Source organism: Cornus florida, unplaced genomic scaffold, assembly GCF_030987335.1.
Source record: "Cornus florida cultivar Cherokee Brave unplaced genomic scaffold, ASM3098733v1 CherokeeBrave_3.0.0_Hap2_Chr09, whole genome shotgun sequence".
NCBI lineage: Eukaryota > Viridiplantae > Streptophyta > Magnoliopsida > Cornales > Cornaceae > Cornus > Cornus florida.
In genome coordinates this window covers 19,757,208-19,782,478 of record NW_026775579.1, presented here as the reverse complement: position 1 = coordinate 19,782,478, position 25,271 = coordinate 19,757,208, and the positions used below count along the sequence as shown (strand labels likewise).

The 25,271-nt window shown below is 32.7% G+C and overlaps 1 protein-coding gene and 1 pseudogene across 1 annotated transcript; one reads left to right on the top strand and one right to left on the bottom strand.

Annotated features, from left to right (window-relative positions):
• Window positions 1-1,075: 1,075 nt before the first annotated feature.
• Window positions 1,076-2,638, bottom strand: LOC132273574 (U-box domain-containing protein 28-like). The gene has a single exon (XM_059774541.1). It carries the CDS (start codon window positions 2,521-2,523, stop codon window positions 1,294-1,296), a length of 1,230 nt encoding a protein of 409 aa, XP_059630524.1. The 5' UTR covers window positions 2,524-2,638; the 3' UTR covers window positions 1,076-1,293.
• A 19,636-nt stretch (window positions 2,639-22,274) lies between these two features.
• On the top strand, window positions 22,275-22,373 carry LOC132275749 (small nucleolar RNA R71; annotated as a pseudogene).
• The last annotated feature ends 2,898 nt before the right edge of the window (window positions 22,374-25,271 follow it).

Genomic DNA, 25,271 nt, shown 5'->3' with positions numbered 1-25,271 from the left:
CAGAGAGCATTCATCTTCACTCTTCCTTAGATATTGACGTAGGATACTATCTTGTATAGTTTACCTAGTACGATTGGTATCTTTATATTTCAGTTATGAGTTTTGATTAGGGGTCCATGATACGGATTCTCGAGTTGTATTATAGAGGTTTATTTTTTATGGGGATTTATTGGAGTATTGGTATCAAAGGAATTAAGGATTTATTATTTATCATTTTAGTTTTCCATTCAACAAATAATCATCTATTCTTATTTCACATTTTATTCTATGCTTGTTTTAAATATTAATTGTTTGATATTCCCCGATTTTTGGATGTGAGCCTCGCTAACTTACACGTGAAAATTTGGAAGTATCACATCACCAACGTTGAAAAAATCTGAAGAGACTGGTGAGGGAGAGTGACGGTGTTAGAGATGATTCCAGAGAAAGAATCGTGGAAAGAAAGTAAATATTTTTATTTATTTATTTTTTTTACCATACATAGTTGGGATGCTTCGTTTCACTCTTAAATTGCCTTTTTAAAAAACATACTTTAAACGGCGTAGTTTGCTGTACAACACTGGTATAACGCAGACCTATTTACAAAAAATCATTACCACTCTACACTCTAATCAAAATACCATCCATAAAATCATTCCGCCTAATATATCCATCCATAAAAGAATAATGATTTTTGGACTGTAGTTACCGAATTTAGACTTATGTAAATGTAATGATAATCAACGCCATATGATGTCACAATAATATCATATTTATGTAAATGTAATGATAATCTCCACCATCTATGTCATGGTAATCTTCACCATATAATGTCACAATAATATCATATGATACCCGCGTTTCTGAGGAACTGGGTTCCTAAATCACTGCTCATCCATAAAATCATACATATGATCCAACCAATATTATGTCAACGTTACTTCTCATCACGCCGTTTGTGCCTCATGTTCATTACCACTACAGCCGTTTATTCTCGTCCCTTCTGTTGTATTCATACGGTGAAAAATCTAAACGACATACCACATAATGCAATTTTCAGGATCCAAATTTACCGAACATCCACAACAAACAAGTATAACCAAAAATTTCTCAAATTGGTATCAAATTTCTCAAATTAGTATCAGAACCAACAAAATTGATTTGTTTTGATTTTTTTTTTTTTTGGTTATATTTGTATCAATAAATTTGTTTTTCATTTACAACATTGGCCTATCTGATCATGTTAATGAGAAGAGTATAATTAGGGAGAAACAAAACAAAACCACATCAAATGATTTTGGTTCGTAGGATGAATCAGTAAGGCATAATATGAGTGGTCTTCGTGTCATAACTCGCCAAACACGATTTTGAGTTAACTCGGAACACCTTAACCAGGTCTCCACACATCTGCCTCACGCTCGCTGAACAATTGCTCTGCATCACAACCAAAACTTTTGTCGGACCGTTGATTTTCATCACCGCCTCCTGCGCCGTCCGATCGCGGGACAGATAGCATACGCTCCAGAGCACCACAATCCCGTGCTCCGTTGCCGCAGTCGATGCCTTCATCAGTCTATGCACGATCGCCGGCACGCATGTCTCGTCGTCGCAGATCGCCGTCCGGCCTTCCGTACACGTCGACAGTATCTCCAACAGTTTCAGTGCCTTCTCGATCACCGGAACAACCGTGTCGGAGCCGGAGAGGATTCTCCCTACGGTTCGTACAATTCCGAACCGGACGAGTTCTTTCTTGACTGGTCTCGAGGTTGACACGGCGATTAGGACCGATAGACCGGCTTCGATCACCGTCCGGTCGGTCTCCGAGCTGATCAAACGGTACAGTTCGTTTAGTAATCCCTGATTTTCGGCGATTGAACGTTGCGATTCCGCATCGAATGCGATTGATTCCAAAACCCTAGCGGATTCGATCTTCGACCTCAAATTGCCGTTTTGAAGAGTCGAAACGAATTGCGACAAACTATTTTGATTGCTCTTGAGAATCAGTCTTTTCAGCTGTTCTTTCACTCCATCCTCAGACAAAATCAAATCCAGAACGGTTATTATTGATTCTCTAACCTCAATTTCATTGGCATTGCTGAGAACTCCGATCATAGTCGGTAAAAATCCATCCATCGTTGCCAGAAACTTGCGATTTTCGTCGGAGTACTTAGCGAAGCCAATGATTTTGCGGAGAGAAATCAAGCGATCATCGGCATGGTTGTCGATGTTTCTAATCGACTGAAATACTTCTTGCTTTGAGATTGGAGGAGGTAGTTTGAATGAGGGGTCAGACTCCGGCGGCTGATCGGACCAGAGGTGGATGAGGCGGCGGAGGGTGAGGTTGGGGACGAAGTCGGTGGTGTCGAGGACCTGCATGGTGGCGGGACAGGTGTTGTGGCCGGAGTCGAGCCAGGTCTGGATGCTGGTACGGTCGTAGGTGACGCCGGTGCAGAGGCTCACCGGTGACCTCATCACGTCCATCGAGATCGGGCATTTGAAGAAGCTCGGCACGGTCACAAACAGCTGGTTCTTGTCCATCACCATAACTCTCTTTAACTGGGTTTGGGTTTATCTTTCTGAAGACAGAAAATGTAGAGAGAAAGAATTGGGAGTCGGGTTGTGACTTGTACTTGTGACTTGGGGGAGCTTAGGACCATGGGGGTTTTTAAATAGGGGAAGAGGAAAGAGTCAGAGGTGAGTTTGGTCAACGATTGGGTTTCTAAATCAGTGTTTGGTCACGTTATTAAGTAAATACCTCAGTGGGAGTGATTTTGTGTATTAATTACAGATAAGTTCAAACGTGGAACAAGCGGGTCATCATGAGCGTGCGCGTCAAACCTTTTTGTGGTCGTGTGGTGGGTCCCATATTGGGTTTAATTCAACCTTTCACATTTATTGCTAAAACAAAATTTATTTATATGCATATTCACATGGTAAATATGAATCAAACAATTTTAACAATTTTTTGAAAATTTAAAACTGAAATGTAATCACATGGATAGAACAGCTTACTTAAAAACATATCCTAATCTTAACTGGTGTTGTTTCATAAAATTTTCAAATTAAGTATTGAAAAATTTTAAAAGTTAAAATTTTAAATGTTGAAGTTTTAAGTGATAATTAATAAATAAATATTTATATATATATATATATATATATTTAAATTTTCAGCATTTGAGTAAGTGATATTTCTATCATTTAAAATTTTATTTCGTTTTAAGGAATGAAGTGTAAAAAAAAATCATATAATTTGAAAAGCATACAAATAACACCCTTTATATTCAAATTCCACCCGTATAATATAAAAAGTAAGTAAATAAGGGTTTTTGACTATAAAAAGTGACATGTGGGAATCATGTGACAAAAAAAAGGCCTTTTAATACCAACACTATCCTTTTGGACTTTCCAAATTGTCCCTCATTCATTTCTATTATATATATATATATATATATATATATATATATTTTCTCTCTATAATTTATATATATATATATATATATTTTTTTTTTCTCTCTATAATTTATTTTGTATATATATTTTTACTTCTCATTCTCCGTCTCTCTCTAACGGTTCTCTATTGCATATATAAATTATATTTCTTTAGTATTAATAATAATAAATAATAAATAAATTAAATTTATCTTTTTTTAGAATTTCTACTTATATCCTAATGTGTATCAAGACTCTCTGCATCTTCAATCAAACTATTAAGAGTAGAAAAAGAGAAACTATGGCATGCTTGATTTGTAATTCTGAAAACAATTTTTTGTTTTTAGAAATTGAGAATAAAAAACTGTACAAAAATTTTTGTTTCGTTCAATTTTCTAAAAACTGTTTTCTAAAAACTAAGTTATAAAAATATCTATTTTCTAATAATTGTGAGTTATAAATCAAGTAAATTACATATATATATATATATATATATATATATATATATATATATATATATTTTATTTCATTTTCATTTTTTTTCCCATTTATTTCATTTTCATCCATTGAAACATACTTAAAAGACAATTTGAAGTTTCCATTCTCGTAGAAGCCCTTTTTGATAATTGCAGACCATGTTCTCATGGTGCACAAAATTTCAGTTTTAAGGGAAGTTAAAAAAAGGGTTGTTATCACCATGGACTCAGCAGGGACAATTGTCCTCACTAAAAATTTTTCTTTCTTTGGAATTATATACTTGCACAATTTTGAGATTGCCCCTATCTAGAATTAAAGAAAAATTCCACTATTGCCCCCTCAATATATATATATATATATATATATATATATATATATATATATATTTTGGGTTAAAAATCGCCCACTCTCACAAACTTGCATGAGTCAATCCCTTATTGTTATGTTAGGTCAGTAGTCACCCACAAAACTATTTCTTTAAAAACAACAATCAATCGGACAACCATTGCACCATACGTAACCTTTGCCTTGCAAACTAACTTCAAAGTGTATCAAGTGCAACGACGCCAAGGCATATCATGAGGAGATTATAAGGTTCAAATTCAATCTAAATCTAATGCACTCCTTTGCCTCTAGATAGGAAGTTCTCGTGTTTCACCTTTTTTTTTTTTCCTTGTAATTTTTGTTATCTAAAGAAAAATGAAGAGATAAAAATGTTCCATCTCATATTTTAGCAATAACTATTCAGAAATAAATAATTATAATATATATGAGAATTTAGTGTAAAAATCAATAATAATAAATAGATAATACTAAATGACAATGATTAATATAAGTACCAAGGGTTGTATGACCCAATGCAGGGTCGGCTATGAGCATAGGCGACTCCTGATCTCAAATTTGAAATGACTTCAAAATTTTAAATTTCCTTATATAAGTTGAATTATAATTATTTCTTAATATTACTTAGAAATTAATTGATATAAAAAAATAAAATTGGATCTCAAAAATTTATATCCTAAAATAATTATTTTTATTTATTTTATCTCATTTCTCTCTCCTCCTCATTTAAAATTTTTAATTAAACTCTAAACAATACAAAAGTATTGGGTTCCAAAGATTTATATGGACTCTGTTTTATTTTCTATCTATCTATTCCTCTCTCCTCCTCATACATAATTTTAATTTTGGTCGCAAAGATTTATATTTTTAAATTATTATTATTATTATTATTATTTTTTTTCATTTGCATTTTTTACAACAACACTAAATTTATTTATTTATTTATTTATTTTTTTGTAAGTTATATAACCGTTGTTTGAAAAAATGGTGAAACTTTTCATATTCTGTTTTCAAGCTTTTATCTATTTATTTATTTATTTATTTTCCCCATATTCCTCACATATTGTCTCCTCTTTCAACAAGTTGTCTCGCTCCTCTCTCATTATAAGTTTATAATACTCTTTTTTCTCCACTCAATACTCATTACGTTCAATTTGAACTCATTTTTATTCTATTAAAAAATTTATAGGAATATTGGATTGGGGTTTCTAAATTAGATTCTATTTCATAAATTTGTATATTTTAAACAACATTAAATACAATAATCTAATTAGTAATTTTGTATTTCACAAAATAAGGAAGATGATTTTTAAATAAATATTATTTAATATTAATATATTATCGAAACACCACTTTATATTTTTCGCCTAAGGTCCCAAATTATTCCGAGTCGCCTTGGTGTTTTCTCATTTTATTGAAAATTTCGTATTCTTAAAATTTTTTTTTTTGAACGAGTGAAACTTTATCCATAAAGGTCTAGTATTTGAAAATTCGCCTAGTGTTTTTCAAAATTTTGAGAATCTCAGGAATGGCCCTGATCTAATGGTATCTTCTTTATCTTTCGAAGTGAATTGTGAAAGTTTAATTTTCAAAGAAATAAAATGAATATATAAATGATGTGTGTAAGTTTGTTATCAGTGAAAAAGAAAATTAATATAAATATTTTTGCGTGACAAATACAACCAAATGAGTCGATGTGCTCTCAAAACTTCAAACAAACCTTAATTTCTGTAATGTGTGCGTGGCTTGGTCAAAACTCCTGATATATATATAATATAAGTGATATAACTGCTCTTATATTTAATAGAGAGTCACGTACACTGCCTTGTGAAGTTGTCAAACTAGTGAGAAGGAAATTAAAATCAACAAACCACTGCGTAGGTGTGTGACTTTGAATGCGTGGGGTGTGTGACTTTGAATATGAGATATGGTATATTACCGGAATGCCAAGAAAATTCAAACACGGATCCTATGTCTACACATAAATGTGTCTGTTGCGTGTGTGGCGCGTCTAAAGTTATGGACTCCGAGTAAGCAATACTCTAAACCTAACAAGGCCTTCGCGTAGTAATCTCCACTGGTCGACAAACAAACAAACACGCGCCCTCACAACATATATATATATATATAATATTATATGTTACTTTTTATTTTTACGAGAAGGGTAAAGTGTAAAAAATTTCTTGAATTTTGTTTGAATTTATAAATAATTTCTTTTAAATTATATTTTGTGCATAAATTTTTTTAAACTATCACATTTTGTTAAAATATATTTCAAGGATTGTACTATATTTCATTAAATAACCATAATGCATGTTCTTATTAAATTACATTTAATATATTTTTTTTATCTAAATAAATTATGAAAAAAATCATACTAATTTGATGAGATATTTTTTATTAAATTTGCATAAATTTACTTTTAATTTTTTAATTAATTATTTAAATAAAAAATTTTATTATAATTTTTTTTAAAATATTAATTAATTTTTTAATTTTTAATGAATATATTACATGAAAAGAAAGTATTTTTTTTCAAAAATATTTTATTAATTTTTCATCAATATATTGTATGAAAAAAGTGATATTTTTTTACTATAAAAATATTTAAATTGGTCATAATATGTTTTATTATAAAGAATAAAGTTTTAATAATAAGTTAATCAATTTAGAAAATGATAGTTACAAATCTTTTTATCTATATATATATATATATATATATATATATATATATATTTATGATAAATTGATACTAAAAATAAAATTAAGGTAAATAATATAATTAATATTTACATAAGAGAGAAGATAATAAAAATAATTTAATAAGAAATACAAATTTTAATGAGAAAAGATAAAATAGTCTTTTGTGAAGAATTTGTCTTAAATTACAGCAAATCGATAGTACATGAGTGATTTTTAATTCAAAAGAATTATTTGCCAAAAAAAAAATAGTTTAGAGAAACTTTTTGCACATGACTGTAAGAATTACAACTATTTCGAGAGCTTATATTAGGCTGTTCCGTACTTGTATGCTCTATCTGACGTCATTGTTATTTCGTAGTCAATGTGCTTGGAATTTCACAACCCCATGCATAACATAGACAATCAGTAGACTTATTATTTATTTTGAGTCATAGTTTCATAAACTCCGAAAGATGTCCTTTCTTTACTATTTCTCTACTTGTTTTGGTAGAAAAATGATTGTTTGCACACTTTTTTTTCAATCATATAGTATATCACACAATTAAATTAGAGCGATACATAATTTTTGTGACACTTTTGAAATATTTTTCTTGTATCTAATAAAATCAACCACTTCATTGATTAAGGGTGTGAAAATTTTATTTACACAGTAGTATTTTAGTTGGTGTTGTTTTCCTAATTTATTTTAGGACAAAGTGGGAAAAACACCCTTCATATTTATATTTTGGGCAAATAACACCGCTATCCGTTATGTTGTGTATATAAGTTCGTCAAGTATATATATATATATTTAAAAAAAAAAAAAAACAAACAAAAAAGAGCAAATAAGGGCTTGAGGTCGCTATTTTGTTACAACTTTAGTCACGTGCATTGCACATAACATTTTTAAGATATAAAATTCCAAAATTCTTTTATCTCTTTCGATAATGCCCTTACACACACACACACACTTATACACTGAAGCCACGAAGCATTGCTACATCTTTTCAACAAACTGAAGTTCACTAGATTGAAACAGTTGGGTTTTCAATGGATGTTGCTGGTTGGAGCTCCCCGGTGTTCATGGTCTGTTGCTCTCGGTTTTGTCACTAGTGGTAGTGCATGCAGGTCGTGGAGCATGGATGTTTGCAACTTGGGTTAGTCGGACTGAAGTATCCGAGGTGTTCATGGTTTGTTGCTCTTGGTTTGGTCATCGTTGATAGTACAAATAGAGCTGCAAATGAATCGAGTTGCTTATGAACAGCTCAAGCTCAGCTCGTTCATTTTAGTAAACGAGCTGAGTTCGAACTCGATTTAAGCTTGTTTAGTAAACAAATCAAACTTGAGCAACCTTGAACTCGGCTCGTTAGCCTCGTGAATAAAGTCGTTAACAAAAGGCCCATTTGTATTACCATTTTACATTTAAAAAGTTTGGTGCATATAAATATAAGTTTTGCCCAATTCACAAAATTAAATTAATAAGGCCCAAAGGGTTATAAGTCGCTGGCCCATCATCAAAATAAAATTACATCTCAGCTGTTGATTGTTGATTTACCTCATTTACATTAGATTAAAAAGATAAGTGCAAACACTACAAGAAAAGAGAATTTTAGTTACGAAATATTTTACCACGTAATCAAATTCGTGGTAATTTATAGTGGCCAGCGGCAAGTGCTTTTCAGACACTCCAAGTGCTTTTCCACTTCCGTAATAATGTGGATTTGTTATCATCTTAATTAGGCCATCTTTAATTCTTATGCTACAAAAAACCATAGATTTCGGGTATTTATAGAAATAGTTGTGGTAGGTTACAGAAAAACCTCGTAGTCAAAAACTATTTATAAAAATAGTTGAGGTAGGTTATAAAATAAAACACCCATAGTCACAACTAGCTACTATTTATTTAAAACCATTAACAAATTGGACCCGTATCAGAAGTTCAAGAATGCATCAACTCCAACTATGTCAATACTTATCAATCTCCGAGAACATATCTAAGAGGTACTTCTTTGAATTTTAAAGTAAAAAACGAATATATATGTGTGTGCGTTTTTTGTTAGAAAAAAAAAAAAAATTACTTATCAATATTAAATAAAAATTGGAACCGATATTTAAAACAAAAAACAAAACATTTCATTCTCCTTCTTCAATTAAAGTATATTTTTTCATCTTCGAAGTTCTCTTTTTTTACAATTTTTTTTTTTTTTTTTTTCTTAAACTTTATTTTTACACTCACGCATGTATTATATACGTGCAGTAACATTTTTCTCTCTTTCTTATCCTTATTTTTTACGCTACCTCTTCTTTAAAATTATTAAAATTTTATAAATTTAATGATCGTATTCTGTCATTAGTGTTTCGATCAAAAGAAATTTAATGATCGTATTCTGTCATTAGTGTTTCGATCAAAAGGTACGAGGAGCTTCCTATATGCATCAACTTCAACCATGTCAATACTTAAAGTAATCAAGGACGTGTTTGTTGCCCGGGGAAAAAATACTCAATAATATTAAACGAAAAATGGAACCGATATACATATAGGGAGAAAAAACAATCTACTCCTTCAATTAAACTCCAATTTTTTCTCTTCAAAGTTTTTTTTTTTTTTTTTTTTTTTTTTTAAATTATTAAAATTTTATAAGTTTAAGGCTTGTTTGGCTAGTACTTTTATTTCGTATTTTTTTGTTTTTGCTAGCATACTGTAACGAAGTAAAAGCACAAAGCATATTTGGTAATATTTGTTGTACTTTTAAATAGTATTGAAGTGCTTCTAAAATTAAGGCAAAAATCAAAAGCATTAAAATAATGCTTTGTTTGCTTCCGTACTGTAGCAAAATACTATTCATATATATATATTTTTTCTTTCAAAAATAAAATTTTTAACTAATCATTTAAATTTTCAAACTTGCAACACTTTTTACCAAACATGCTTTTATGTTTTTGTTTTTAAAAATCTTGTAACAAATTTATGTTACCAAACAAGTTTCTAAATAGTGTTGAACACACTCTAAAAGCAGAAATATTGTTTTTGTTTCGGATCAAAGCAAAAATACAAAGTAATTGTGATTACCAAATGACCTTTAATGATCGTATTTTATGTTTCTAAAATTTTCTTTATTATAATTTTTGATGATTTGTACCTTATCGAATCATTATTGCATTTTTATTTTTGGACTTGTTATGGGTTTTTTAGTTGACAATTGTGCCAGACTTCTTACAACACATCATAATTTATTATCGGACATATCGTTTCACATTCTATGTTGGTGCACAATTAAGTCCTATTTAGAAATCACAATTACTTTGTACTTTTACTTTGATCCAAAGTACAAACAATTATTCAGAAATATATTTAGTAATGTATATTTGTTGTTAAGATTTTCGGAAGCAAAGACATAAAAGCATAGACTTTTCTTTAGAAATGTTGCAAATTTTAAAAATAAAATGACTAGTAAACAAAGGTCTCTTCTTCTTCTTCTCATTTTTTTTTTGGTAACGTTCATAAGTGCGGTTTTAGACGCCTCTATAGAAACAATTCGATAGTATTCAAATCGTTAAAAAGATAAACTTGTATACATGTGAGAAAATGACGTACATAGCTGTATCAAAGGGGACACAGGAAGCAGTAAGAGCGGTCGTCAAACAAGCCTTAATTAGAAAAGTACTTTTATTTTATCATGTATAATATATCTGCCGCTAAACCTTCACCCTATATATGTAGATGCCCTGAAATAAATTATTGACCGTGTCATTGCAAACAGAGTTGTGTGAATTGGAGATGAGAATTAGAATAATGGGGTTGTTATTTTACAGTCAACGCAAGTTCCAAAAATAACTGGTCAAGGTGGAAGCACGTGTTCCGACTATCATGGTTAAATGATGGGTCCAACCAACCATTTTAAATAAGTCGTATTTATAACAGTATTAAAAGTTTTTCCGTGAACAAGACGGACATAGACCCCATCATCCACGACTTTCAAACAAACCCAAGGCCATAAACCCAGAAATGTTGTTTGGTTGTTGGGTTGGTCATGTTCCTACTACTAATAAGTACTATTAGTGTTAGTATTACTATTGTTTAGTTGAAGTAGGTATATTGCCATGCGAATGTTTCAAACTTGTGAGAGAAAAAATACTAATCAACAACAAATGTGTGGGGTATGCCAGTTTGAATATGCTGGTACCCAAAGACAACAACATGCAAACACGGATCTCTATTTACATATCTATATATATATTATAGAAAGAGAAGTCTAAAGTCTAAACCTAACAAGCCAGGTCTTCTTGTATTAATCTATACACTTGTGTGTTTGTGTGTGTGTGTGTATACACAGTAAGTCACAACTATAACTACAGCTTATTCCAGGCTGGTTGGCTTTGGCATGTTTGCCTTACGTCCTTTTCATTTGCTAGTCAATACGCATGGAAATTTGATCACCCCTTTGCATTAGCATATCAATATACAACTCATACGTTACATAGCTTCCACATTAGCAATTATTAAACTTATTGCCTTCCCAAAATTTTTTTTAAAAAACTTATTAAGCATATTGTTTTCTTTGACGCAGTATTTTGAATAATTTTCGTTAACTTGAATTTTCTTTGGCACTAAATTCGCAACGTACTCGTCCCATTAATGTACTTATTGATTGTGATTTTGTCAATTTAAAAAATCGGTCTGCAACATTCACTTTGTATTATATTATTTCTGTTCTAAAATAAGTATCATACTTTTATTTTTTGTCTGTCCCAAAATAATAGTATACTTTTATTTTTCAAACAAACTTCTTTTCATATATGTCTTTTAAGTTTAAAATTTTAAATTTGAATATTTAAAGTTTAAAAGGACAAATTGGTAACTTTTCAAAAAAATAATGCATATTCCTTTAAAAATTACTACTCTCCCTAAACGACACTTAAGCAATTACAACCCTACTTCGAACAGTTTCTCTATAAAACTCTAAAACAAAAGATCAATTCTTGTCCGTTGAGACACACGTTTAGACGAGCCTTTGGATTCCCAAGGGTTCTGATGGGATCTATTATAATTCGCACCTAAGCAGCCAATTGGAGTCGACAAGGAGGCGTTTTTTTTTCTTTGTGGGGGCCAAATAACAGTACTCATATTAAGATTGTAATATAAGGTTTTTTATTTTTATTTTTTGGGAAGGTGAATTGTAGTATAATATTTATGGTATAACTGTAGAGGCCCAAAAGGGCAGATAGTTAGAACAAAAAATTGTTTAGAAACCCAAAAGCCAAAGTACACGAGCACACAAATAGGGCCAAAGCCTATACAAGATCAACTCAACATCAAGGCCTACAGCCCAAAAAGGACTGAAATTTCATAAAAAGCCGTTGTATAATGGTTATCAACTCCAATAAGGTCAGCAATTATGTACTCTAGCAAATATTATAAGTGAATAAGATGGAATAGTATAAGTGAAACAAAATATTTTCTCCATCCACTTCTTTTTCTAAAAATTGTTAAGTCTTATGTGTATATTTAAGCCACTTATATCCAACAAAGTAGTATCAGGGCAAAAACAAATAAAGTGGTATCAAAGTCTGAATGATCCTGAAGGCTTTTCTAATTTTTTTTAATTTATTATTATTATTATTATTATTATTATTATTATTATTTTTTTTCTGAATAATGATCCTAAAGGCTTGAACACATTAGAGCGAAATTGATTCTAGAAGGTTCAACATTTTAAAAAGAACATGTTTCTCCTTGATAATCATGAAAGGAAGAAAATGCATTTTCTTAGTGAGAAGCTGATGATCTGTAATTATAAAAGAATGAAGATCATCGTGATTTCATCCCTCAAAGCATATGATTTATGGGATGCTGTTGTTAAAGAGCCAAAGAATGACATGTCCAACAAGTTTCGTGAAAAGAAAGAAGAAAAGGCATTGGTAGTGTTGCAAAAGGCAATATATCAAAAAATCTAAGAGTATTTTGGAGAGTCCAAAACTCCGAGTTGTGTTTGGAAGATGTTTGGGACCATCACTTCCAATCATAGATGTGAATCACTACACATAGAGTATTGATTATAAAAATCTGGATGATAAGTTTGTGGAAAATAAAGAGGCGTACAATGCAAATGAAGTTGGCAAATTTGAAGAACAACTTGAAATGGTGAATGAGGAAGTGGTAAAGAAAGGTGTTGAAGAAGATATTGAAAAAGTGGAGGAGAATAAAGTGAAAAGAGAAGATAAAAAGAAAGAAAGTGTAAAAGAAGAGGCAAAAGTTGAAGTTGGTGAGTTAACAATATCATGTATGTTTATAAATTCCACCTTCAAAGAAGTTATATTCGAAATATTTGATGAAATTATGATTTCTTCGTATTCATCTCAATTCAAGAAAGAAATCAAATATTGTGATAATAGTGCTTAATTTGTGGAGAATGATAAACTTCTCTTGGAGAAAAGTGTTCAAATTAATTGTGAGATTTAGGCTAAAGATGAAAAAATTTTCTTGAACTATTATTTTTAAATATGGTTTGGAGAATTTTGTAATCGACACATGTTAGGTGACTATGGAGTTGTTTTTTAAATTCTGAATGTAATGACCCAATCATTTTCTCCTTTTTTGACTATTTTCTTTTTCGTGAAATATTATTATTATTTATTTATTGGTCATTTCCCTTCGCGTAACCTCACTTTTTGTGTTCGGATTTGGTCTCGGCTTTGCGTGCATCCATGATATTTAATTTTCATGATATGTGTATTTTTATTTTTGTAGAAAAATATGCTAATTGCTTACTTTTTCGTAAAGGGCATGGATGCATAGTTTTTTCGGAAATATTATTAATTTTTTAGACTTTTGTGTAATTAAATTTTGTAATTAATTTTTGTCTTAGGGACCATTTTACAATTTAATTTGGAAGATATTTTGGAAAAGGACCTTTTTGCAATTTTTGAAAAAGTGTGACAAATGTCACACTCTCATCGGTCCACTTGTAGGTATTTCATTGGTTCACACTTGGAAGCCTTGGATGATGACATGTGAAGGTGAGGATTCACCCACTTGTTGACCTCGGATAGGTGCACTGTAGGCATGGATGGGCCAACAAATTTGTCTTACATTTTGTGTGTGTGAGAGAGGTAGTGTATGTGTGTCTGTGTTGGGCCAACAAGCTTAGGTAGTGGAGAAATACATTTTTTTCCCACTAACTAAAGCTTCTTCCTAACAAAACCTTTTAGCCACACCATTGAAGGAAAGCTTGACCTAGGCTTAAAACCTTGGTTTTGGTCTTCTTCCACTTACCTTAGATCTAAAAGCTTGGAATACAAAAAGTTCCCCTCACATTCCTCTACAAAATCCTTGAAGGATTCCTTGGAATTCCTTTGCTTCCTTTGGATTCAAGAGGAGCAATCCTCTTGTGAGGCAGGGGATGATATATATTTATAATTTTAGTGTTTTAAATGCTTTTGTAGCTTAATATAATTTGTATGCATGTCTTTAACTTAATTATAAAAATTGTTGATAGTAGTACCTTGTATGAAATTAAGCTAAAGCATGATATTGTTAAAGGCTATAACTTCATCTATAACTTGTGTTAATTTGATATCATTTAGAGTTGTTTTGAAATTTAGAGAAATTAATTAATTAATTTAATTAATTTTTATTTATATGTTCATTTGATTTAAATTATTTAGAGTTGTTTTAAGATCTAGAGATTTAATTATTTTAATTTAATTAAATTCTATTTAATTGTTCCAATGATGTAATTAAGTTTTTGAGTTGATATATGTAGTAATCATGATACAATCTTTGACATATAATTATTTGAAGATATTTGAAGTTGATTTAAATTCTATAAAAATTAATTAATTATTTTAATTAATTTTTATTTAAGTGTTTCATTCATTTAAATAAATATTTGACTTGATATATGTAATGATCATACTATGATCTTTGATATATATTAATTAGGGATTATTTAGATGAGATTTGAAATCTAAAGAAATTAATTATTTTATTTAATTAATTTCCATTTTATTGTATTAATGATTTGATCATATATTTTGTAATGAGGACTTGAAACTTGCTTCATAATTTGATTAATGTATTTCATAAGTTGACTTGTATTGTAACTTAGAGATTTATATTATAACTTGTAGATATGTAGTGTTTATGTATAAATTATGTTGTGTATGTGCCACTAGGGCTTTAGGAGCATTGTGGTCACCATTTAGTTCACAAACACGCATTTGATTTTAACCTATATATGCATGACATACATAATGAGTTTGAAGGATGGATGCCATCCGAATATTGAAAAAAGTGGACATCACGTCCAGTGGGTTGAAAGTCTTGCAATACACTTGGCTAGTGGGGTGCAGAAGTGCACTAATTTGTTTTCGTGTTTGGGATTTGATTCCGACATTTGTCTTTCGTCACACTGCATCATGGAGTACATGTGTGAGTTGTATCATAGTGGAGTTTATGTGCAAACTATTTGGTAACTCTTGATGTGTTATATACTTTACGTTGATTTGCTTTCAATTACAAGTTAACTATGCCTTGTTGTATATCTTGCCATTCTACTAGTTATGTGGTAGTTATTTGTACAAGTGCATACTTTGTGTTGATTTCGTCCGTTTTTCTTATACTTTGGCATTCCTTTTTTACGTTGTAATTTGTTGATTTCAATTTTGGTGAACAGTTTATAACATGTTCATTTGTAACTTTAGGGTATCCTTTACCTTCCCTTTTGAACATAGACATTAGGTGGCATGAACCACTTTAATTGTTTTCGCATTTTAAGTTTCAAGTTGATAACTTTAAGAAGTTATATTTTATTGCGTTGTATTGGAAGTTCCAATGTTGTTTAAATTGCATTGATATTGTAATTTGCATTGAATTGTCCTAATATAGCTTAGGATGATCCCTTAGTCTCATTTCGGACATAGACGTTAGGTGGAATGAACCACATTGATTGATTTATATCAACTTGCGAAACTTGTAAAACTTAGGTTATATGCATGTATATTTCCTACGAGTAATGTAAGTTACTCATCCCTGCTGAATGCGATTTGTTTCAGGCAAGAAGACGTGGTTTCGGGACGTACAACATTCCTAGGTTGTTTTGTTAATTTGGAGTACTTCTAATATATTTTTGCTCACATGCAAGTGTTAATATGTTTAAGTTTTACGTATAAAGTTGTAATGCTTAGCTAGGTTTAATATGCCGTTTTTGCCTGGTGTTATGTAAAGTGTACTTGAATACACTCTTTGAAATTTATTTGACATGTATGTAAAGAGGCCAAGGGCCATTTACTTTTAAATTGTTTCTTTTAAGTACTTTGGTTTCATGTTTAATTATAGAAAAATGAAGAAATATGATGCTTTAACATGTCATTTTCATTACGGGATGTGTAAAGAGTGCATAAGCACATCCTTTGGGTCTTCTTATATATATGCATGAAGTGTGGCCAAGGGCCAAACGGTCTTTTGAATACATCTATGTTTGTGGCTTTCAAGTTTTTCTTTTAAAAGTCATTTTAGGCAAAATTTGAGATTTGATAGGTCGTATTTTGCATTAGGCATATTTGGGGGCCGTGGACCTTTCTCGCGCACTTTAATTTACTTATTATATTTGCATGCACAATCGTTTTAGCACACAACTTCATATTTGACCAAATAAACACTTGAAGTAAAATTGCATTTTTTAAGTTTTATGTAAAACTGAGCAGAGGGGCATTTTGGGGATTTCACATCAAAAATAAAATTTTCTTTTGACATGGAAAGCTAGAAAACATGATTTTAAGGGAGGTTTCTTCTTTAAGTTTTTCCAAAAAATTCATTTAGGGGTCCAAATTAGCTCTCAGTTCTGGAAATTCAGCAAAAATGAGGCATGCTGCTGTCAGCAGCAGCAGTGCTGAGTGCACAACATGTGCTCGCAGCGAGCGTGGGGCTGCCTTGGGTGCGCTCTTGGCCGTGTTGACACCGTTTTTTTTTATTTTTTTTGTTTTGCTTTTTCTTTTTCGTCCGGACTCCAAATCAAGTGATTTTTTAGTCTAACTTTATTAATTTTTCGTCGTCTATCCAACGGTGTGCTCGGTTTCACCTAAATCATTTTGAAAATGATCATTTTGCCCCTAGGGCTAAACTTATCCATTTTTAAAATATCGCTTCCGCATTTGTTGTGATACCCCTCGATTCTAGAGCCATGGGTGATCAAGTCCGAGCACTGATCCGAGGGATACCAAACAATTAAGTATATAAAAAAGCATTTAGTACAAAAAGAAATTTAGAATAAATAATTAAGCTGAAAAGAATCTAAATAATAATCCTTGAATTACTAATTAAATAAAGCAATAATTCCAAAACCTTCAATAATATTACAACTCGGGAATCCATCTAGTGGACTCCTAATAATATCCCAACTGGAAATAAATAACTGAACTGAAAGAAAAACCAAAACCAAAACATAAAGAATAGTCCTACGCTGTTAGAAGAGTGAGTGACTGTCTCTGTTTGGAACAAACAAGCTCTAAGCCTGGAACTGTCGAACACCTGAAAAATAATAGTGGGTTAGGCCCACGAGCAAGTTCTACTCTGCTACAATCCAAACAGAGACCCGATACGCATGTACATCTTAGACAACTCAACAATAACTATATAGTCCATATATATATATACACACACTAAGGGACTATCAATGGACTACAAGGCGGTCTCAACTTGACTAGTAGGCAACATGCAAAACGCACCTGAAGTGGATATAAGTACTTAGACCTAACAGGGTACACCACAACCATCATAGGCAGTTATGCATCCCACTGCATATACGCTCCCTAACCATCGATCCTGAGACTGAAGCTCATATCGTGGTACCATAAGCATATATATAAACATCCATCCAAAACCAAGGTAACGTCATTCAACTATTCGTTGACTTGACACGAATTATAAGTAGGACTTAACATTATAGTTAATCCATTCCCTTATTCCAGAATAGGTAGGACTTAGCGTTTTGAGCTAATCCGTTCCTAATATGCCATCGACCCATATCGGTGCATATAATCCACAAATCCAATAATTAACGAAACCAATAATAAATTTAAGCAAGCATAATAAAAATATGTAAAATAACATGATCATATTATGCCACTGATACATGATTAAAAACTATATAATCATACATAGAAAATTGCTAACGTAAAGATAAGCAATTTAAATAATCCATATCAAACAACATATGTAAATTTATTTAAAACTTCATATTGTTAAGATTCCTAGCATTATAGAGTTTATTATGCACTATGGAATGATAACTTGCCCTATTAAAATATTTAAATCCCTTATAGAAGTTCCTAATTAAATCCAGAACCTCAAATCCCAAATACAGTGGCCAAAAACCCGTAAAAACCATTAAAAAAAAAAAAGAAATTCAGGAAGAGAGCTACCTCCTTCCCTCATAGAGCCGGCTCCCTTTGTAAGTGAGCCGCCTCCCTTCAACCTTGAGCCAGCTCCCTTTTAAGGGGAGCTGCCTTTTCTCAATGGGAGCCGCCTCCCTCCAAGAGGGAGTAGGCTCTCTCCCTGTTATGCATTGCCTTCCACCTCTCTGGTGACTTCCAAAGTTTCCGTTCGTCTATGATAAGGTCCCTAATGATCTGAACTAAGTCCTAGATGATAAGTGCTCAAATGTGACGCATTTTAGCACCTAAGGTAGGGTATTTTAGTCTATTCATCTATCTTACTTTCATGTCTTAAATACTTATTTGTGTTTTTGCCTATTTTAGGTTAATAAAGTTCAAACAGGCTAACAAGAGCCATCATGGATTACATGACTAAATCATTAGTTTAACATGGTAGAAATTAAGTAGGCTAACTAGGTAATTTCTCTAGATTTCAAGAATTATCCAAATGATTCCAATTTAATATATGACATGTAGTAATTCATGGCCATGCTTTATATCAAGTCACAAATGAATTACAAGCATGGTATGATTAATTTGAATTTAAATCAACATAAATCAATTAATCCTCTAGATTTAAAAGTTCATTTAAATCATGCCAAATTAATACACAACAAGGATCAAGTCATGGTCATGCCATTTATCAAGTCTAAAGTGAATTTCATACAAGTTACCATTAGTCATTTATTTCTTATTTCAATACAAGACATGCATATAACTTGGATATCACTATAAGAACAATTAAATTACTTGGAAGATAAATGATAACACCCCCTACCTCACTAGAAAAGTGTCTTTCTAGAATCCAAGGCAAAATCAACACAAAATGGCAAACCCTTCTAGTATGAAGAGGAAGATGAGGGGAACAAAATGTATTCCCAAGTTCAAGCTTGGAAATCAATGGAAGGCTTTCAAAAATCAAGGTCAAAGCTTAAGGCTTTAGGCTCCATCCATGGAGGCTAGGGTTTTCTTTACAAGAGAGGGAGGAAATGGAAAATAATGAAGATGAAATGTGAGTGGAGGGGATAGAGATCCGCCACTCACTATGTGCTCTTACACTACCTCTCACACACACATTAATGCAAGATCAAATTGTGAGCCTACACTTGTCAACCATCTAAGCTAACAAGTGCACCAATCCTAGGCCAACAAGTGGTTAAATCTTCACCCTCCATGTGTCATCATCCAAGGCCTCAAAGTGTCTCCACACAAATGTCAACAAGTGGACCAATGAGAGTGTGACACTTGTCACACTTTTTCGAAAATTGTAAAAAGGTTCTTTTTGAAAATATCTTCCAAATTAAATTGCAAAATGATCCCTAAGACGAAAAATAATTACTTTACAGTAATTACGCAAAAACTCCAAAAGTTAGAAAAATTACAAAAAGGTTATGCGTCTATACCCTTTACAAGAAAAGTAAGCACTTAGCATGCTTTTCTACAAAAGTGAAAATGCACATAGCATGGAATTTAAATATCGTGGATGCATGCAAAACCGGAATCAAATCCAAACACGAAAAGTGAGGTTATGCCAACAAAGTGACAACTGAGAAAAGGAAGAAAGTAAATAGTGTCACAAAAGTGGAAATGTGAAAATGACTCGGTCCTCAAAGGAAGTCATCAATCTAAGGAAAAGAGTCTCGAAAACCATCCCCGAGCACTCAAGATGACATAATGTGGTGAGAAACTGAACTCAGAAAGGAAAAGATCAACGGAAAAAAAATATCCATAAAATTCTGAGAAAAGGAAAGGAATGAAAATGACCGGGTCATTACAAGATATGAAGTTATGATGTAAAAATGGCTTAAAATCCTTTTATAGACAACTTAAGTGTTACACCCAATGGTCAGGTCTCGTGCACTAGGGTCCCTTTTAATGATTGCACCACGAGCCATCTTTTAATGAGCTGGACTCTGTTTTAATTCGGACTTGAGGAGGTTCGATCGATTGAGTTCAGATGAGATTCAATCGAGTTCAAATGAGATCGATCGAACTGTGGCCAGATCTATCGAATTTAGGCCAGATCGATCAATCCTTGGCGGTACCTTTTTAGAATAAGACAAATCTGAGATATTTTTGGGATATTTTGGGAAAAAGATAAAAGTGGTAGGTAGGGATGAAATCAAGGAAGTTCGATCGATCTGAAAAAAGTTGGATTGATCGAAGATAGAAATTTTTTGAGTATAAGGATAAGGGATCTGATCCATCTTGGTGAGGTGAGATCGATCAATGTGAGATTGATCGAAAGAATTCCTGATCGATCGAAGATTGCTGATTTCCACCACTTTGTTCTATTCTTCCATTCAGCTTGAGATTGCTTCTTTTATGCTCTAATTTGGCTGAATTGACTTATTTTGGGGATAAGCACCTAAAAAGGGCAATAATATAAAATTAGTCTAAAATGGGAAAGTAAGATAGATAAAGGTCCTAGAATACTCAAGCTTAAGGGGTTTAAATGCGCACTTTTCAGCGCTCATCATCAATGTGTGTTGATGATGTTAATCTAGTGATGGTCAAGGCATGGTGCTTAATGGAACACTTTTGTGATTTATTTGATGGTTCACACTTGTTTCTTGATGGATTGTATCACATCTCTAGTTTAATTAGTTTAATTTCATGTCTCTAGCCTAGTTGTAGTGTAATTGCTTTAATTTCTTAGGTAGGTGAACAATGCATTCTTGTTTCTTGATGTTCTATACTTGTGAATACAAAGAGTGCATGTCTCTAGATATTTGTGTGTGCATTAACTGTGGTTTAATTGAATGGATATTGGTCTCATTTGATAGGTTGTGCTTTTCATTAAAATTGGTTAGACAATCTATACTTATTTGTCATCCATGCTTAGTTTCAATTGATGTCACACGCACACAAGTTACAATTTAAATTTCCCCATTAATGTATATTTACTAGTGTTTGATGAAGTGAAGCTTAGTGGTGACTCTAAGCCCCAAGACCCTTCTCCTATATCTTTTCCCTATTTTCTAGATTGCTTTTTACTTGCATTAATTTTAATTACATTGTAGTTTAATTAAACAATCACCAATCATTTTTGATCATTCGACCTACTAATCCAACATTAATTTTCAACCACAAATACACCTCCTTTCCCTTGGGACAATCCCGACTCACTCTAGCTATATTTTAGTTGGAAGTGGTAGTATTTTCTAAATTTAAACTTGGCCACACTACACTCCACTTTTTCATGTAATTTGGTACATTGGTATGGCACACACCAAGTTTTGGTGCCGTTGCCGGGGATTTGCACTATTGTATTTAGAAATTAATTAGGAATTAGTACTCTTTGAACTTGTTTTATTTTATTTTATTTTATTTTGGTTACTTATTGTGTTTGTTCTTCATTGGCTAGGTGAATTGAGTTAATAGGGTGAAGCAAAAGGAAATTGAAAAGCAAAGAAGCAAGCAAGCCAAGCAAAGCTAAGCAAGAGTATAAAAAGCTCAAAAATTAAAAAAAATTGCAAAGCAAAGTAAGGCAAAGAAAAAAATTGAAAAATCATTTGAAGTTGCTTAAGGACCTTTTGTGAGCTTCTCTAAACTTTATCTTTAGTTAAATCATGAGTCCGCGTGGAGGCAAGTCTTTATTTTCTTAGATAGATCGTGAGCCCGCGTGGAGGCAATTTTATTGTTCTTGCATATTGTTCAAAGCATGGGAGCATGGGATCATTGTATGTGGAGGATTGTTGATTTGTTGTGGAGGAGAAATAATTGCTACTTATTTGTTGCTTGTTTTTGTTTTGTTTGTGCATGCATGGTCGTAAGTCGTTAAATCCTACTCTTGTCCCACTTAATTTGAATCTTGAATCCATTGTTCATAACTCTAAGGGAAGGGGTAATTCTAGTCAATCCATTTCATCAATGGAAGACATCAATGAGGACCATGTGGAGAACCTTGGTCACATTGACCGTGTGGAGGAATGTCGTGATGTGGACATTTCCTAAGCAAATCATTCAACCTTTCCCATGCCTCATGCAACATTTCCCCATCCCTTTATGAAAATTCATGAATTGAAGTTCTCATGGCATTGGTTTTGGACACGGGATAATACTTTCTCAAGAACTCTTGTTGCATTTCTGCCCAAGAAGTTATAGAAAGAGGTCTCAAATTGTTGAACTAATATTTTGCCTTATCTTTTAGGGTGAAGGGAAAAAGTTTTAACATTAAAACTTCTTCTGGCATGTCTGTGTATTTGAAGCTGGAACAAACTTCAAGAAATTTATCCAAATACTTATATGGTTCTTCATTAGGTAGCCCAAAATAATTGGGAAGCATTTGAATGGTTTGTGGCTCTGATTTCATAATGATGCGCTCTAAATGGAGGAAGTTAAATGCATATTGGTGCATTATACTCATTAGGCACATAGTGATCTCTTAAAGCGATGGGAGGATTCACAATTGGTGGCTCTACATAAGCCCTATGATTTGCTTGAACGACGAGAGGTGGAGATGCACAAAGAATGGCCTAGGCATTCCAATTGGAACTTGGCCTTATGGTTGTGGAACAAAAGGTCTAGGCATGCCTAATGGAACTTGTATATTATTATGTTGTTGATTCACATTAGGGTGGAGAATGGCTTGTTGGTCTATATGACCAAGGTCTTCTACATGGTCCTTAATATGGTCATCCATTGATGAAATGGATTCACTTGAATTACCCCTTCCCCTTGGATTATGTACAATTGATTCAAGATTAAAATTCAATAGGACAAGAGGGCGATTTAGAGATCTCCGACCATGCATGCATAAATAACAACTCAACAAATAACAAATAGCAAACACTTCTTCTCCACAACAAATCAATCAACAACAAGCCTTCATATACATATTTTAATATAAATGGAGTGATTGGAAGCGCAAAACCCTACTGGGTGATTTAGCAGCTAGGGTTCGAAGGGGGGTGCATAATGGAAGGGGATTCTCCCTCCTCTAAGCCGGCAAGATCTCAAGGCCAGTCTCCTAACCCTAATCCAGTCTCTCTCTCTCTTTCTAAACCTAACTCTACTTCTCTGTCTAACCCAAAGCTCTCTTCTTCTTTTTCGCCTATTCAGACGTCTCCCACGTCATGGCATAATCTTTTTTCTTCTACTTCTTCAAAATCTTTTACAAATCTCACATATCATAGTGCCAGCCGAGGCACCAAGGTGTCTATCATAGAAAAAGATGTTGCAAAGGAGATTTCCTACTGGAGAAATTTGGTGATCGGTTATGTGATGGGGGAAAAGGCCTTATTACCATCGATTTAATGGTTTTGTTGAAAAACGATGGCCAAGAAGGTGACAGTTGTTTACTTAAAAGATAACTTTTTTATTGTTCGTTTTGATTCTGAATAAGAGGTCATACAAATGTTATCGAGGATTCATACGTTTGAAAGCAGGCCGATTATAATTAAACAATGGGATAAGAATGTCAATCTCTTTAATGAAGTTTTGGATTCAGTTCTGGTTTGGCTACGAATACAAAATCTCCCTGTACACTGCCATAATGAAGAATCGGTGTCCAAGGTCTGTTCAAACTTCTTGAAACCTATCTATATGGATGATCCAGATTTATATAGAGATAAGGGTGATTATGTCCGAGTCATGGTGGAATTGGGGGTCAAAGAGGTATTACCTGAGTCAATGGTGGTAGATATCCACGGCTATGATTGCTCTATTGATCTGGAATATGAATGGAAACCAAAGCTATGTGGATTATGTAACAAAGTTGATCATTTAGAGGACAGATGCCCTCTAAAGGTTTTTTAGACAAAGCCTAAAAAGGGTGTAGATAAGTGGGTTGTGAAGAACAAGGGCAAACTTTTTGTTGTGGATGAAGTACTTGATGAAATACCAGCAAGAGCACAGGCGTCAACGTCCTTTGAATCTGTGCAGGTTTCGAATTCTTTTGCTACTCTATCTGGAAAAGAAGACAGTGTGGAAATGGTGGAGGTGGGTCAAACCATACCTCAGGTAGAGGAGTTAGTGGTGATTCCCTCAAAGAGTCTAGAGAATATAGATATAGTTGAGGTGCAATGAACTGAAGAGGTGGTTATAGATGAGATTGCAAGTGATGTTGAGATATATTCTCCAGTGGGATTAGATATTGATTCTTTTGTTGCTAGAGTTGATTCATTTGAGAAACAAGATAAGATGCAGGATACTACAATGATCAATAATAGAGATACTACAATTACTAGAGATGAGAAGATTATTATCAATGATCAGACTATTTTAAGTTCTGATAGGGAAACTAAGTTGATACACAAGGAAGATAAAAGCAAGATACCAAAGAAGCTTGGGATTGGTGTTTCAGCTAGGATAACTAAAAGCCAAGTGGGGCTCTTGCCCCATACTACATCCTCTTCTCAATGATTGGGGCTTGGAATGTGAGAGGCTTAAATAAGCCTAGAAGATAGAGAGAGGTACGGGGATGGATCATGAATAATGCCTCTCAACTGGTTTGTCTTTTAGAGACTAGAGTGAAATTTGATAAATTTGACCTTATCTCCAATAAAATTAGGAATAATTGGTGTTGGATTTCGAATCATGATTCTCATATGGGGGGTCGGATTTGGATAGGATGAAATCCTATTGTGTTTTCTGTGACTGTGGTGGATAGTAAGGATCAATGTATGCTTCTTAAAGTTACTGTTCATCATACTGGGGATGTTTTTTATTGCACACCTATTTATGCTGCAAATCAGAGGAAGGATAGATTAAAGTTATGGGAATATATCACTTCATATGCTGCTATAGTTCAAGGTCCTTGGATTTCTTTAGGGGACTGGAATGCTATAAGGTTTCATGGAGATAAAACAGGAGGTGGGAGAGTACCTCAAAAAGCCTTGGATGAATTCAATGAATGCTTACAAAGTGCTAATCTTTTGGAATTACCTCCTACAAATGGGGATTAGTCTTGGTGTAATAGGCAGAGG

Coding starts and splice junctions, on each gene's coding strand:
- LOC132273574 (XM_059774541.1), bottom strand. CDS start 2,523: ATGGTGATGGACAAGAACCAGCTGTTTGTGACCGTGCCGAGCTTCTTC.